Consider the following 16,675-nt stretch of genomic DNA (forward strand, 5'->3'; position numbering starts at 1 on the left):
ATGCAATGTTGCTTTAGCCTTTAAAGGTCTGTGCTGACTGATCATAACACACTAAATGTAACTCGTCGCGTTAGTATAGCATTCGTGTTAGCATTAGCATCAACTTTAGCGTGGCGAGCATCTTCCTAAATGCTCGGACATTTTTTATTTTATTTTATTTCTTTACATATAGTTTGTGGCTTCTAGGTGGGTTTAATTGAAAATACTGAACTGCTTTTCCTGCTGAGTTTGTATTATTATCACGAAGTTGGTGTTGTCCATGTAGACCAGGGGTCCCCAAACTTTTTCCTGTGAGGGCCACATAACTTTTCCCTTCTCTGATGAGGGGCCGGGGTCAGTTTGTTACAGAAAAAGTGTGACGATTGCAGGAGTGCCTAAATGTAAAAAAATATTGTTTTTCAAAAAGCCACAATCAAATAACCCTTTCTGGATTCTTCACAGAACAAAATTAGAGCAAATAAAAAATAATATAATATAATATAATATAATATAATATAATATAATATAATATAATATAATAACACTATTAATTAAATAGATAATATCCAAATAACCCTCTCTGAGTTCTTTACAGAAAAAGACCAGGAAATAAATTACACTATTGAGAAAAAAATAAAAATAAAAATTCAAAATGCTCTCTGGTATTGGCGGGCCAAATGTGGAGGCGGGCCGTATCCGGCCCGCGGGCAGTAGTTTGGGGACCCCTGATGTAGATGCTGCAATATGTGCTCTTCTGTCTCTGTTCATTCAAAACTGTTGGGAAGCCTTCATTTCTTTTTGGACTAAAGTTTTTTACAGACAAAAACCTTTTGAGTGAATAAATTGTCAATTAAAACTATATAAAATTTGCATGAAATTTCGTCGACTGAAACTAAACGAAGACTAACAAATTTTTTAATGACAGAAATATGACGAAGACTAATCAGTATTTTCATCCAAAAGAGTAACACTAAGACAAAAAGTAAATGTGCTGCCAAAAACAACACTGGCATTGAGATAACTTTCTTTTGACATCAAAAACAGTATAAAGTTTTTTTGTATGGATACTTTTAAACAAACATTACTAGATGACAAGTTGATTCAACAATGGAACTTCCTGTGAAATAGCCATACGATTTAAAATTGGGATCAGTCTTTTTCAGAAGCACTCACCTTTCGTTGTGCTCCTGATAGACCAGCCTTGACTTCTCCAAGAGGTACTTCTCGACATATGCGCTGAAACAATTATACATTTTAATTGACTGATTTCAGAAATATTGTCAACAGCAGATGAAAAAAAAGATTCTTTACCCTCTCACAGTTCCACTTTCCTGGTAGTTGACCTGGATGAATTTGCCAAAGCGACTGGAGTTGTTATTGTGGGCTGTCTTTGCATTGCCAAATGCCTGAAGAGGAAAGAGCGGGAGACATGTTGGTAAGAACAAATCATATACAGCACAAATATAGGAGGGATAAAGAATGATTCTTTAATGACCACACAGCTATGCTGGTGGAATTAAGTAAGGAAATGTGCAGAGAAAGATGGCTTGTATGATCTGAAACAATGAATTTAGTGCCAGAGGTCAATCGATACAGTATGTTTAAGGCAGAATGTAAGTGTGACAAATAAATGTGTGGCTCCAGTACAGAGAGTTTTTGCCAAACATCTTCTTGAAATGTTGTCAGTCAGGATAGCGCAGAGCAACGTTTTTCTTTTTCATAGTTTCAAATGATGTCAGTCGGCGACAGATTAATAACATGGTTTTAGGGTCTATTTAAATCAGAGAAAAACAAATTGGCAGAGTAAGTTTGGCCTTGCACTGGTGATTAACATTGTCCGTGTGGCCATGTGGAACATGTAGCGGTTTTGCCTTTTTAAGAGTCTAGAGTAATTCCCTTTACCACTCTGTTTTTAGTTTTTCACCCTAGATAAACTCTACAGTTACTTGCAGCTTTGCCACGAGTAAACAAAGTCTTCTGTGTATCACTGTGAACTGTCCTCTGTCCACTGAATGAAAAGACGGAAATAATAGCAGTAGAAGGCCAAGCAGCCCCAGTTTGTCTTATTACTCTATTAATTGAAGCCCGATCCGGGTAGAGAGTGTATGGGCATTTAAAATACTGTAGCTGTATCTGTTGCAATAGTGTGACATCATTCTAGTGCAAGACAGTATTATCTCCCAATGTTCACTGTTTGAGTACAGTGGTTAAGTGCCAATAATGGTGCTTTGTGCTGACATTTTTCCCAAAACGAAACCTCTCTATGAATCTACTTTTAAAATACAATGTTTTGCATTTTGTGTCACCTAACAACAAATACAGTACTGTATATAATAGCCAATCAATGGACTCTATGTCCCAGTGCAAAAACTACTAAAGCATGGGACAGAAATGTTAGCTGCTGTTTGTTCTTTTTTTTGTACTGCAAATGAAAAAGTTAAAAAATTATAAAACACCATTGAGACAATCCATGTCCTTTGCAAATTTTGATAGGCTGGTGAAAAATGAGCAGAAAAAGCTGAAATAATCTCCCTGGATGTGGGTGGTGGGCACGTTTTTGTCAGGAGAGCTCAACCTTTCCATTCCAAAGGGACCAGAAGAATTTACACATCGGCCTCTTTGCTACTTTCACATCCTGGCTTACAAAAACAGGATAACCAACATCGACTTGCTGTTCATGAACCTCTTTTCAGAAGGCAAAGTACAAAAATATCTGTAATTCTGTCTGATAATTGCAATCATGATAATGATGATAATCTTTTGTTGTTGTCTAACGATGGAGAAGTTGGCATTATGCTCAGCTTATGGCCGACCAGTCTCATTCAGGAACTCTAAGTCAAGCCCAGCCAGTAAGAAAAAAATATCTATGTCTAGAAGAGGGTCAATTATTTTAAATTGATATTATTAAAAGAGTTTGAATTGTATTGGTGCCTCTATGCACCAACTCAAATTTGCATCCATGTCAAAAACACTGGAGGCGGCATTCAGTGTATTCACTGCATTCACTGTAAAACTATATACATATTGTCGATGACTTATCAATATTATTAGATTGTCCACTAGAGGTGCAACAATTAATCGATTAATCGACAACTAACCGAGAAGCAAATTAATCAACAACCATTTTGATAATCAAATAACCATTTAGGACTTTCTTTACCTTAAACTTGTATAAATTCTTGAAATTAAAACATACATAGTAAAACTTCTGAGTTGTAAATATCAGATTTCTTCATTATATTTTTGTTAAGTAAAAGTAGGACATGAACAAAAATCTGCTATCACTTTGGAACAATTCACATTTTTGCCAATTTTCAGACATTTACTATCTAAACTAGCTTCTTAAGGCTGCAACAACTAATCGATTAAATCGATAAAAATCGATTAATAAATTAGCTGCCAACGAATTTGATAATAGATACCAGGGATGCAACGATACAGTTAAGTCACGGTTCGATACGATTTTCGATACGAGGGACACGATTTTCGATTCGATTCAAAACATTTAATGCTCTGAAACAAAAAATAGAAGTTTTTTTTTTCCGATGTTTTTTTCATTTTGGTAGCAAGCAAAAATAACACTGCCATCATATAAACCTTAATTTTTGTGCATAATATTTATGTGCTTACTTACGGATCTGAAGAACTTTTGTATAAAAGTGCTGAGAACAATCTTTACTGTTTGTAAAGTGAGGTGGGGCACACTGTTGATTGCTACAGCTCTCTAAGCAGCTAGGTTTACCACATGAGAAAAACATCCTATTTGTGGTCAAAGTCCATCTGTGTCACGTACTGAATTAACAATATTTGCAGCATTATCTATAGTCACTGGTATGGATTGATTTGGCCTGCTTAACTTCCATTCAGTCATGGCGGGTTTTAATTCATCCATGTAGTATATGGACTACGTGTCCTATGATCACTCTGGGCTCACGTAGCCTATGGCATGGGACTTGGGGGGAATCTAACGTAGCACATCTTGTTTGCTATTTGATGATATCTAGTATGTGTGCGCGAGTGTTGTCGAAGCATTAAAAAAGTTAACAAACGTCACAGAAGTCTGCTCATTACTGCACAACACCAGCATATGATAATCGACTTTCACAAACAGGAAGAGTTTGAATGACAGCGCTCTTAATTTGCCACTATTGTTCATCATGTAACCGTGAGGTAGCCATCAGTGTCCAGCTGTCTGTTGTCAAAGCGAGGTTGTTCGTAGCAGCCAAGTCGGTCACAATGTTTTGGCGGACTTCGTTGTAAATATCCGGGAAGACAGTCTTTGCAAAATACTTGTATGTATGAGAGGGGATAGCATATCCGCAAACCCAAAATGCTGCCATACAGTGGATCTGTACGACGCTGAAGCCGCCTCCTCAAACTTCTGTCTTTCCTCGCTAGCCATGATTGTCGTGTCTGTTACCTCTGCCACAAACAAATGCAGCGTGCTTCACTCCGCCCTCCATGCAGTTTGGGGGAGGGGCGGAGGGAGGCAGCTCGCGGGGAGGAGCTGTCTCAGAGCTTTTCTAGGCACAACCATAGGCGGCTCTACTATTTAGGCGAAGTAGACGATCGCCTTAGGCCCCCAACCAGTAGGGGGCCCCCAAACAGCTGCCCTTGCCCCAACGAGCAACGGCTTGGGCCACCGGAGCCAGCAGCACCCCCAACTATTCGTCATGTATAATTATGTCAGCATACCAAACAAACAGGTCGGCAGATACTCAAACTAAAACGATCGGGATCGGATCGGGAGCAAAAAAACATGATCGGAACAACCTTACACAAGACTGACATATACATTCAACATAATGTACATATATACTGTATTGTTTATTATAACAATAAATCCACAAGATGGCATTAACATTATTAACATTCTTACTGTTAAAAGGATCCACAGATAGAAAGATAGTTCTTAAAAGATAAATGTTAGTACAAGTTATAGTAATTTCATATTAAAACCCCTCTTAATGTTTTATTTTTAATAAAATATGTTAAATAAATTTTAAATAAAAAAATATACTAGTAGCTTGCCACTGTTGACGTCGCCGCATGGTGACGTCACACTGGCTCCCTGCCTTTCTTCCACAATGTCTTTAACTACGTAAGGTAATGATTGAAATACACCACAAGGTGTCCATGTCGAGTTTTAAATTACTTAGAAATCAAGCCAATGAGTGTGTTTTGTCCCTCGACCAACGCCGTAGTTCCCCGTTTCCATTGTACTTCACGGTCATTTGAGTGCTGGCTTCACAACGTACGAGACCTCTGATAGTTTGTATATTGTGACTAAATATTGCCATCCAGTGTATTTGTTGAGCTAAATGATTGGAGCGCTTTTCTTTTTGTAAACATTTTTTTTTTTGAGAGATAGGAATAGTATTTTTGTTGTGCTTTCACTAAATGATTTGCCTGGCATGGCCAGACTGTTCTCCATGTATTTTTCAAACACTTTAAGAATAGTCTGGGACCCACTTCCTTAACAGCCTCTCGAGCCAGTAAGAAATCATCCGCCCAATAAGATTTGTATATTTGCGTGCAACGTCACTCTCCTGCGTCGGAAGTAGTCTCCACAACAACACAGATGGCGAACAGGAGAGCCGAGAATATGTTCCAATCCACGGTAAAATCCGTTTTAAATGAACAAAAACACATAGACACAAGTCATTGACAAAAGGCTGTCTCGCGCTAGCCAAGTTAAATGAATTTCTTCGTTCTCCGCTCGCGCCGCGCGAGAGTTGTCGCTTTACCAACGTCACGTTTGCCCGTCGCTGATTTGTCCACTCCGCTGTCTGTTTGTTGTGGCTTGCTCCGCCCTGAAAATTTGATCCGCTCATTGGTCGCCAGACTCTATAGCTGGAACAGCGGTGAGTCTGGTGTACCAGGCTACTAAATGATACTTATGTTTGTTGTGAAGATGTTGCCGAAGCTTATGCCAATAAACGGCATGGTCTAATGAACGCCTTTGTGTGCAAAAAAACTGCATCATTGTAATCTGCTTGAGGCAATGCATGAGCGGGTCATTCCACGCATGCGTTAAATGCGTCAAATGTTTTAACACGATTAATTTAAAAAAATAATTACCGCCTGTTCACACGATAAATTTGACAACACTAATCGATACAGTTGTAGAAATACAGTTAAGTAGTCAGGAAACTTTAATAAAACATTATTTTGAAGGAAATAGTCATCCATTTTGTCTTCATTGTTATGTACAACATGTCTAAAACAATTGCAAGGTAAAGTGTGAAGGTAATTGAAAAAGGTGCCATCTATCTGATTAATCAATTAATTAATCGTCCGATTAATCGAATATGAAAAGAATCAGTTGCAGATCCTATTGTTCACTTTGTAACGATATATATATATTAGAGCTGAAACGAATACTCGAGCAACTCGAGTAACTCGAGTTTAAAAACTGATCAGAGTAATTTTATTCACCTCGAGGAATAGTTTAATTTTGCCAGCTTTAAGCATACGTTTTGCCCGGACTACTTTTAATGCGGGACAACGCGCTGATGTCAAGTGCGTAGAGGAAGAAGCAATAAATAATTGTAAAAAACCTTTCTGCAGCCGACAGCCGCTACAAACTACACCGACGTTACTAAAAACTAGCCCGCATTATGCTGCGGTGATAGCAGGTAGCATCTGATGCGTCTCATAGATATCACATGCAGTGTTGTTAATCTTACTGAAAAAAAGTAATTAATTATAGTTACAAATTACTTCTCCCAAAAAGTAATTGCGTTACTAACTCAATTACCTGAACGTAAGAGTAATCAGTTACTTGGCAAAGTAATTGGTGATAATTACTTTTTTTTTTTTCCCCTCAAAAAACATTGGCCACACTATGTGAAGTTTTTTGTGGAGGTTTTTGGTACAATTGGCCCGAGCCCAATTCTTTACCCTAATTTACCCTTCACCCTGAATCAACTGTTAAAAGTTGTTAAAATTGCTCCCATTATTGCATTAGTTCCCTTCTCTCTACTTTCGACATATGAAAGTTTTAAAACTGTTTCATCATTTAAAGATAGATTCAAGTCAAGATTTTGCCGATTTAGAAGTATTTTAGATAAAAAGTTACTTAGGTTCGCGAGGAAGGTTCTCTACAACAGAGCCGTCCTAAAAAGCCTACTGCTTTAAGATGGCGGCTGTCATTTTGCATCTAGTTATATCTATATACAGTACATGTGATATCTACCATGTCTACCATAACATGCGGGCGTAGTTTGTCCGGCTATCGGCTACAACATGTATTATTGGAGCTACCTAGCATCGCGTTTGCTCGGCGTCACAACTTTCTTGCCTCCTCCCCGCTCCTGCTCTGCTCTGTCGTCTCGGTGAGTCCGTCTCCCTCAGACTTTTCGACCAATATAGTAACGCATAGTAACGCATGCCTTTCCGTCCTCAGTAACGGTAACGGCGTTGCCAAGATGAGAAAAGTAATTAATTAGATTACCCACTACTGAAAAAAATAACGGCGTTAGTAACGCCGTTATATTGTAACGCCGTTATTAACAACACTGATCACATGTATGTTGAACAAATCTCCAACTCTTTCATATGACGTTTATTTTCATAAACTACATGCAAATCTTGGGATTTGTTGTGTAAATGAATTTATGCATATTAATATTTTATTTTATACTGTAATGTTCTAACTGCGTGTAATATTCTGAAATAATGTTTTTCGAGGCTTCCTGAAGTGCACGCAACATTACTCTTGTTTTGGTCACGTGACGCGGGAGTGTGAGAGAGGCACAGGCTCTATCTATTGCTCCGCACAGCCTGCCAAGAGCCCCAAGCAGTGTTCGTACTGTTAGCTCCATGTGTTAATAAAGAAACAAAGTTGTCAGCACGTCGTGTGTTCGATACTTTTGTCAACAAAAAGCTCATAACAAGACACTATGCATGATCCGTTTAAGAGACGCTGGGACTGGAGAGCTGTGAGTAGGAGGCGAGGGGGAGATGAGCGAGAAGCAAAACTTCGTGGTCGAATGTGGCGGCAGTCCGCTATTATTTTGTTTTCTTATTGTTGCCACAATAAAGTGGAGAAAGCCATCAACGACTCATCTTCTTTTCCCCCAACGTTTTTATATTATTATTTTATATGCACGAGAGCTGTCGGATCTGCCAAAATGAACATGAAGTCTGATTATTATTTTTTTTAAACAACGTCATCAGATAGACAAAAACATAAAATTATGTGCAAATGCCTGCATCTTCAAATCATTAAAATAATAACAGCCTATATTTTACCAATCTTGTAATCTCGATGGGTCTTGTCTGCATTCCATGTCAGGTAGTCTAGGCACATTGTTTGCATCCTGATTAGCGTCTGGCTAATACAGGTTAGGTCCAACATAAAATTCCAACCTCCTCTTCTTCCTCCAACTCTTCAAAAACTTGCGCTCGATCTATCGCTTATATCGCTGTTTGAACCATTGTTTGAAGGGCTTTGTATGAAGCGCTGCCATCGCTGTTCTCGGTGTGACGTATTACTTCCGGGTTCTTCCCCTTTCAGGCTCGAACGCGATTATTTTGTCAAATATACAACATATAAATTATTTTTTCATGATTTATTTGTTGGACAATGTTTAATTACTTTAATTGTAACCCTATTTGGCATGTTATGAAATTACTTCATATTTGGTCTTTAATTAAGACCACTGTCGATGCGTGGCTAACGTGTCTTACATACAGGCTTTATTTAATCTGTGAAAACAGCGCGGTAGAGTAATGAGAGTAAAATGAAAATATGATAAAGTCAATTTTAGCTCAGTAGTCATTGCTGGATAAAACACCAAGTAGCACTGGTCCCTAATGTGATCTAATACAGCAGGTATCATACTGTAACGTTGACAAAGAGTCACCCGCTTCGTTAGGTTGCAATTATTTCTTTTTTGCGAACTTGTGGAACGACAACAACAACAGAAAGGCACGTCTCTCGCTCTTCCGCACCTCCCTCACCCCCACGCGTCATGCGGTGCATTCAGAAATGCATGCAATTATCCCCGCCATATTATAACCTGATATGTTACAATACATTTGTTTTGAACACTGCAAAAACTCAAAATCCTATCAGTACTTACAGTTTAGACTAACTTAAAACTTAACTAGAATTTAAAAATGGCTTGAAACAAATGGAAATTCAATTGAAACACGTGGGAAAAACACCTAACTTTTAAGTGATGTGTGTTATCAAGCGTAATGGCATTTTTAGGTAAGAAATATATAAGATCTAAAAGTCTTTGGAGTGAAAGCAGTGAATTGGTCTTTTTTTTATTCTAGTCACATCTGAGAGGCAATTGTTGGCTGTTTTCAACAATGTACATCAAAAATAAAGACATTGATTGACTGAAAATGGTTCAATATTAGATGAAATGTCTTGTTTTCTCATGTATATTTATAATTGCTCTTTACCTAAAAAATTTGTTTTACCCGATTACTCTATTAATCGATAAGATTTTCAGTCGATTACTCGATTACTAAAATATTCGATAGCTGCAGCCCTAACATATATATATATATATATATATATATACATATAAAAATAAATAAAGCAATCCATCTCAATATGAATAGGCAAAGACATCCATTCATGTATTGAATTATACAAAATAATTAATTATTCCCCAGAATCCAAATCAGTTCTCAGCTATTTTACCAATGTGTGACATATTGTCAGATTACTGCAGGGATAAACAGCTTTAGAAAACCTTAAACACGTTTTTTTGTGTTTTGCTGAATTGGCTAATGTGGATGATGAGGCACTGTCTCATGCAAGAGAGCCAAAACGTTTGGTTACTGTTGCAAGCCTTTACATAGACAGCATGACTTTTATTTTCCACAACAACTTATTATCAAGCAGCCAATTTGTTAATTAATTAATGTGCGTAGCACACTAGCCATATCGTCAAATACAAACACGCCATCATCCACACCACATCTAAAATTTCACAACGCATTCAAAAATGACCCATTTGGTTTTGTCACAATGCATTCCTTATATTGCTTGAAAGTTGCTCTGGGGTTTGTCTCAGTCCACCTTCCATGTCATTGATGGAGAAACTAGGTACTCATGTTATATGAAACAATAGATTATATATATATATATATATATATATATATATATATATATATTCAGAATTATTTTCAGGAATGGGAAAAGTAAAAGATTTACTCAGCTGTTTAATGACCCTTTGAAATCATTTTTGTGTTTACTTTCTATATACGTTAGATAGTGTCTAATTTAAGTCCTTGACTGATCATATAAGGATTTGTTCCATTTGTAACACTATAGCAGACTACATGAGCTTATTTCCTTTTCCCACTTGAGAGCTGAAAATGTTTGTACAGACACCATTCCACCGCTTTACGCACTCCAACACTGTAGGTCAACAGCCTTTTTCCTGGCTTTGGAGCACGAGGCGTACCAAAAACAGACCAATGACAGACTTAAGATGGAGCCAAAGTATTGTGGCTTTAAAGTGACCTCCTACAAACTCAGTCAAAGTCATTTAAAAGTCAACACGCAAAGGGAATTTGATTTGATGAGGTTGTTTTTCCACACTGCGATCACTGTTCAGTCTTTTTAGTTGATTCTGGGCTTGTCAAATGTTTGCCATTTTTGTATAGTTATTCTGGCCAGCACCCCATAATCAGGAAATGCAGCTATGAGTTATGGTAATGTAGGAAGAGGACATGTGCACATTCATTATGCATTGAATGAAAGGAGGTATAAATAGTGGGTCGAAAAAGCCTACACTCCCCTGTTTGAATGCCAAGTTTTGGTAATCGATTAAAAAATAAACATTTTTTTAATAGAAACATTGAGGCATATAGCTTCCACAACTCGACAGATAAGAACAGTTGATGATTTGGATGGATTAATGTTCACAGTCTTATGACTGGGCATGTGGCCACTTTCTGAATTAACCAATCCCATTCAAACTATTGGTAAATGGGAGTCAGCACACACCTGCCATCATTTAATGTGTCTTTAATTTATTGCAAATTGAGTTCAGATGTTTGACTGAATTTCCTGATAGCTTATGCTTTTTAGCATACAGCTAAAGATTTTCTACAAAAACGGACTGTTGTTTTTAAATGTTTGATTCCCTCTTGACTAAGAGCCAAGTTCCCGCTACTGAAAAACAGCATGACGCTGCAGGTGCTTCACTGTAATAGTGGTGTACTTTGGATGATGATTTTGTCTGTTGTTTAGCAGAACTGAACCAGACTTGCCTATACACCCTGGCTTTTAATTAAAATTGTACAATATGTTGGCCATGTTAAACATACTTTGGATTGATTCGTTTCGAGTTCTGTGTGTGAAGATAGTCGGCTAACTGGGTTACTGAAATTTGTTGCTTGATTGAACGAAATGATATCTTGACGCTCATCGGTTGACCTTCAGAGCTACGCCCCCCCCCCCCCCCCCCAAAAAAAAAGTTTAAAAAAAATTTTTTTTTTTTTTTTAAATATAAGCAGATGGTCAAATCAAATTGTAGGAAGCAAAAAAAAAAAAAAAGGTAAAAAAGCTGTAAAATTAAGTCTATCAGGCATGCAGAGTGCTGCGTGATATAATATTAAAAGGTATAAACGGAAAAATGCACATGTCCTCGACATTTGAATGAGCAGTTAAAATTATGTACCTGATTAGACAGGCAATGTATTAATGATACTACATTTCCTGGGGCCGTGCGGTTAGTAAGACCTCGTCCAGTTTTGGGTTACATGTGGACCAGACATTTATCATTTATCATGAGGATGACTTTATTTGCTGCTTTGAGGAGAGAACAGATTTATCCGTGATTGTCATGAATAACCCAATAGGATTTTTTTCTAGTTAACTCACATTAAATAGAGGGTTTAAGAAAGCACACTGGAAAACCTACTGTTGCTGGTCAAGCTGTCATAAGACAGCAATATATTTAATGGAGGAAGTGGTTCACACTAGAATAAGCTGATCAGATAGGTCAATAAAATGCCAGATTTAACACACAAAGGCATCACTCTTCCTTCATAGTCATCAGTTCCCAAGTCAACCAAAACACTTTCAATGCTTGGAATTGTTAGATATCATGTGAATGCATGATCCAAAATCAAACAGAGATGCCTTGTCTGCATTTCTAATAAGACCAAAGTCAGATGAGCCACACGAGAGGAAAGTACTTTCTTCTGATTGACTCACCTTCCTTTGCCTGATGAAAAACCCTGGTGACTCAACAGCCACTTATACGAGTAGTCACTGTAAATGTGCCCTTAGAGATTCTCCTCTAAACAGTCACCTGGCCTACTCATCCATAATGAGACCTAGCCATGGCCCTTGGCCCCGGACGTCAGCATGATGGTTGCACAGCCCAACATAATTTATGTTTATTATTTCAGTTTATTTTCTATCACATCACCACACACTTAAGATGTGGTGATCCATTGAAATAGGTCAAACAGCTGTCAACGTCACCAGGTTGTGGCACGGTGCGATCTGCCAGAAAGACATCTTTTGTTTGCTATGGCTTTTTCACACAGCACTTGGTTTTCTTGATGCACGAGGACGACACCACCCCAGTTCAAGCTTGTCCATCCATATGTAGAAGTGCTGGAGTAGCAGCCAATCAGGAATTAACAAGGAGGCTTTCCCATTGGGTTCCTGCTCAACTATGACCTACAAGGGCAGTATATGCGAATTCTAACTCTAAATGTGATTTCTATTGCCAAATTGTATGTGTCAATATGCCTTACAAGTTCATGTCTATGCATTTATTTATTTTTTCCCCAATGGTTTTACATTAGTTTTATATTCATATTGAATGCCAGGTGGAGCATAAGTTGTATATGTTATATAATGACAGTAAAAGCTTTTGATAGATTTGATTTATATTTCTGTTAGTAGTCTGAAATCACACTGCCAGTTCCTCTCGAATTAAATTCGCCTTCCGACATCACCACGGCGGACACTCCAGGATAGGACAGATTCGTAATTGGGCAACCATTTCTCACAATGTAACAAGACAAGGAATACAGTGTTCATGCCCTTATAGCATATATACAATGAATGGGTATATCAGCAGTGCTCTCTGCGTTGCTGGGTGCAAGGTGAAAAGCCATTTACAGTCTAGCTCGGGTATGTATTAAATATGTGATGCATTTGTCACTTATAATATTTAACAGACCCAAGGAAAAGTACTTATTATTTTGCCTGTGTGCTTCCAACTGTGGATCAAATACAGGATAACATATCGGTTAGTTGTCAAATAACCCCTATCGATCAGATGACTAACTATGTATAAAATAAGGAAGCATAAATGTTAAATGTGTGCATAATTGTTCCAACATTCAGGTAACACTGTACAATCAAATTAAGATAAAACTCTTAAACCCAGATTAGAGTAGCACTCAGAGGAGTTCAGAACCTAGTGGCAATATACTGATTTATAATTTAAATTAAAAAAAAAAAAAAAAAAAAAAAAAAAAGGGGGGGGGGGGTGACAGTTGTACAGATGAAAGACAAAAAGCTGCTGACAAAGTAAAATGTGAGCAATGTAAAATTACCAGTGAATTGAGAATGACACAGCAGACAGACTGTTCCATATATCTGCCATGGAATTTTTTCACAAGGCCATCAGGCAATGCTCCAATTGAGACTAATTTCATGGGAGGAACCTTCAGAAAATATAAGGCTGCTGATTGGATGATGGCTCTACTCGTCACACACATCACCGACCAAGCCACAGTATGATGTATTGATCGGGAGAAATACAAAAACATTGTTTCCCTTCAAAAAGGCTTTAGGTGACATTCTTTGCGCCTCTTTTAATGAGGAAATTGAGTGTATTTCTGACAAAACTTGACAGAACTAATCTACAAGAACTGCTTATGCACCTCATCATTGTATTAGACCAAATAGTCGCTTCCTATTGATATCACGTCTGCAGCTCCCACCTCTTTCCCCTGATTGGCTTGGACCTCAGAAGGCCCAGAGCTGTGGGGACATCTTGAGGTTGTCAAGACAGACCTACGTGATGGATAAGGCAGGGCCGTTTTGGTCTTGGTTCAACCAGGAATCAACGGCAAAAAAATTTTTTGATTCTGTGGAGAATAACCCTGATTCTGCAGAGTGAAATTTATTAATTCCGCACCTTGATTGTTTTTTTTCCCCTACTGGCCAACTAAAAGGCACTTAAAATGAGCGGTTATAAAGCAATAGAATGCAATTATGATGTAAAATTGTTATTATGAAATTAGTTGCAAATAAAAATACAGGTAATCGCAAGTTTACGAACAAGTTGCTTTCCTGTGCTGGTGGTGTAACCCGGATTTCCGCGAAAATAGGAATTAACCCTTTAAATACCGCAAAACACCCTTTGAGTTAAAAAAAAAAATATATATATATATATATGCAAAAACATGTATTGTACGTCATTTTACTGTCGTCGCCAATACGTTGGAGCTAAGTCCAAGCTAGACAGTGAGCTAAGCTCCCAAATGACTATGTCAGACATCCATGTGGTTTGCTGACTTTATTCAGCTGCTCATGACATCAACATTTGCAGAATAAAACTAAACTAAAATGAAATTAAATGGGTCTTATCTTCAATAAAAGCAATTTAAATTTGCATTTACAAGTAGCTGCAAGCAGCTGCTAATACAGCAATAACAAAGGATTAGCATGTATTTGTTAGGGTCCGCACATCAAAAACAATCACATAAACTCGCCCCAAGTATTTGACCACAATTGAAAACGTTCAATAAACAGTACAAAATGGATTATATACAGCAGTCACCTCTGGATGCTTCAATCCAATATAAACCCTTTGTAGTATTATAGAATGCTGATAACAATGTGAATGAAACATGGTCCAGTGCTGGAAAAAAAAAAAAACGAATGTAATTTTTTTCTAACGGTTGTTGCGAACAATTTTTATCAGAGTCCCAAAATTAAGTCAAGCAATCAGAGTTCCAAATGGACTCATACAGTTAAGCTGCAGCTCATTTACTGAATGCCCCACACACAACATAAATGGCACAAAAATTTGAATCCACGTTCACATCACTGTTATTCTTTGTGCTCAATTCCGATAAGGCATTGCAGTTCGATATCTCAAAATATGGACTCAGAATCAGTAATTGATGGAAAATAAGTTCTAAATTTAAACAGTGACACATTACGGGGAATTGGGGGAATTAACAAACATTCAAAGACAGAGTGCAGCTTAACAATCAGAGTAAAAATATATTTCTAAACTTGTAGATTCAAATGTCTTTGAACAAGAACGCGCCAAAGCATTTTGGCCATGAAATGAGGAATCTAAATGTAGGGACAGAAAGTCCCCTGTGTTGAATAAAATAATATCCTTCCGGAGTAAAATGAGGTGAGCAGGCACACACCGCTGATGTAATCGTACAGCTTGATTGATTTCATGCATGAGCTCATTTACACAGTGTAATTTCTCACACATTCTTTAGTTGCTCAAATTATTATTCCTTCCCCTTCTGTCATGTGAAAAAAAAAATCAAAAACAAAGATGGACTCCTGAACTTTTCACCTTGTGTTACATAAAAGTGTTTGGTTGCTCAAGTGTGAGAGCAGGCTAGAGAGCAGAGCTGAAATCGCTAAAGCTAATTTACCCCAACCTGAAGAAGTTCAAAGCGTGGTGGAACAAACGAGAGCAAGGGATCAGACAAGATCAAGCAAAGAAGCATCAAGTTTCAGTTTCTACTTTACTGAGATATTCAGGGCTAAACAAAGGCATAGTGTTCTACAGATGTAATGAAAATGAGGTAAGTAATATATTTTGGAATCGTTATTTTAAAATATATATTTTTTTAAACACAAAAGGAAAAACATACACATATATTCTTATTTGCATGCATTTAACCCTTGAGAGTCGAAGGACGCGCCGGCGCGTCCTCAGCGCACGTCGTCTTTGAAGCGCCCTCACGTTTTAATTACGTCACCCACATGCCGTTGGTTGGTCTCGTTTTAAAGTGCGGAAGTTGCGGTTTACTCTCGTTATTATTTGAAGTCAATCAACCAACTAGAACGTGAGATATTGTCATTTAAGTTTTATAGTTTTATTGTCCTCTCAAAAAAAACATTAAAACGCTGCATGGATCATTTGTTTATGTCTATATTTCCATCATTTCTAGTCCTTTTTCAAAACGGAAGCTCCATGAAAAAAACACAAATCAAACGAACCCTTTCGAAGTCACAGTGGAAGCACAAAATGCGTTGTTTTTTTTTTAAATAAATATAACTGCGGTGCGAGGTTCAACCGAACGAGAGGAAGGAGTGTTCTGAAGCAGCGAGGTGGCGAGCGACGGCCAGTTGGATACTGCTGGATCGAGCAGCGACTTTGTGTGACTTTGACAATGAACGGAAAACTAAATTTAGCGCAAGCAATTGTGCTTCTGATCAACTTGAGGAAGAGGATGGTCCAAATTCGTCATCATCGTCTTCTTCGGAAGAGTCCTTGAGTGAAGAGAGTGATGGATTTGAACACGTGGGTGACGCCATCGACGAGCAGAGGTAAACCAACTCACTCTTTTTTTTCATGCTGAAAACGTTTCTTTTGAAAGTTTCTTTTGATATCGCAAGACAAAGTTAATTTTGATGCAATATAAGTGTGTGTTTGTGTATATAATAATAAAATGTGCATATCAGATCAAAGTCGTACGTGCACTGTGGGTATCC

The 16,675-nt window shown here is 37.7% G+C and overlaps 1 protein-coding gene across 7 annotated transcripts in view; it reads right to left on the minus strand.

The window, feature by feature from the left end:
* Window positions 1-16,675, minus strand: part of myo9aa (myosin IXAa) — a 184,684-nt gene that overhangs the window by 88,553 nt on the left and 79,456 nt on the right. For all 7 annotated transcript variants that reach the window (XM_057834108.1, XM_057834101.1, XM_057834094.1 and 4 more), the window contains 2 exons: window positions 1,291-1,385; window positions 1,153-1,215 (listed from right to left, as the gene is read on the minus strand). In XM_057834108.1, coding sequence (XP_057690091.1) covers window positions 1,153-1,215; window positions 1,291-1,385 — 158 coding nt within the window. The remainder of the gene's footprint in view (window positions 1-1,152; window positions 1,216-1,290; window positions 1,386-16,675) is intronic.

Source organism: Corythoichthys intestinalis, chromosome 1 (assembly GCF_030265065.1).
Source record: "Corythoichthys intestinalis isolate RoL2023-P3 chromosome 1, ASM3026506v1, whole genome shotgun sequence".
Lineage (NCBI taxonomy): Eukaryota > Metazoa > Chordata > Actinopteri > Syngnathiformes > Syngnathidae > Corythoichthys > Corythoichthys intestinalis.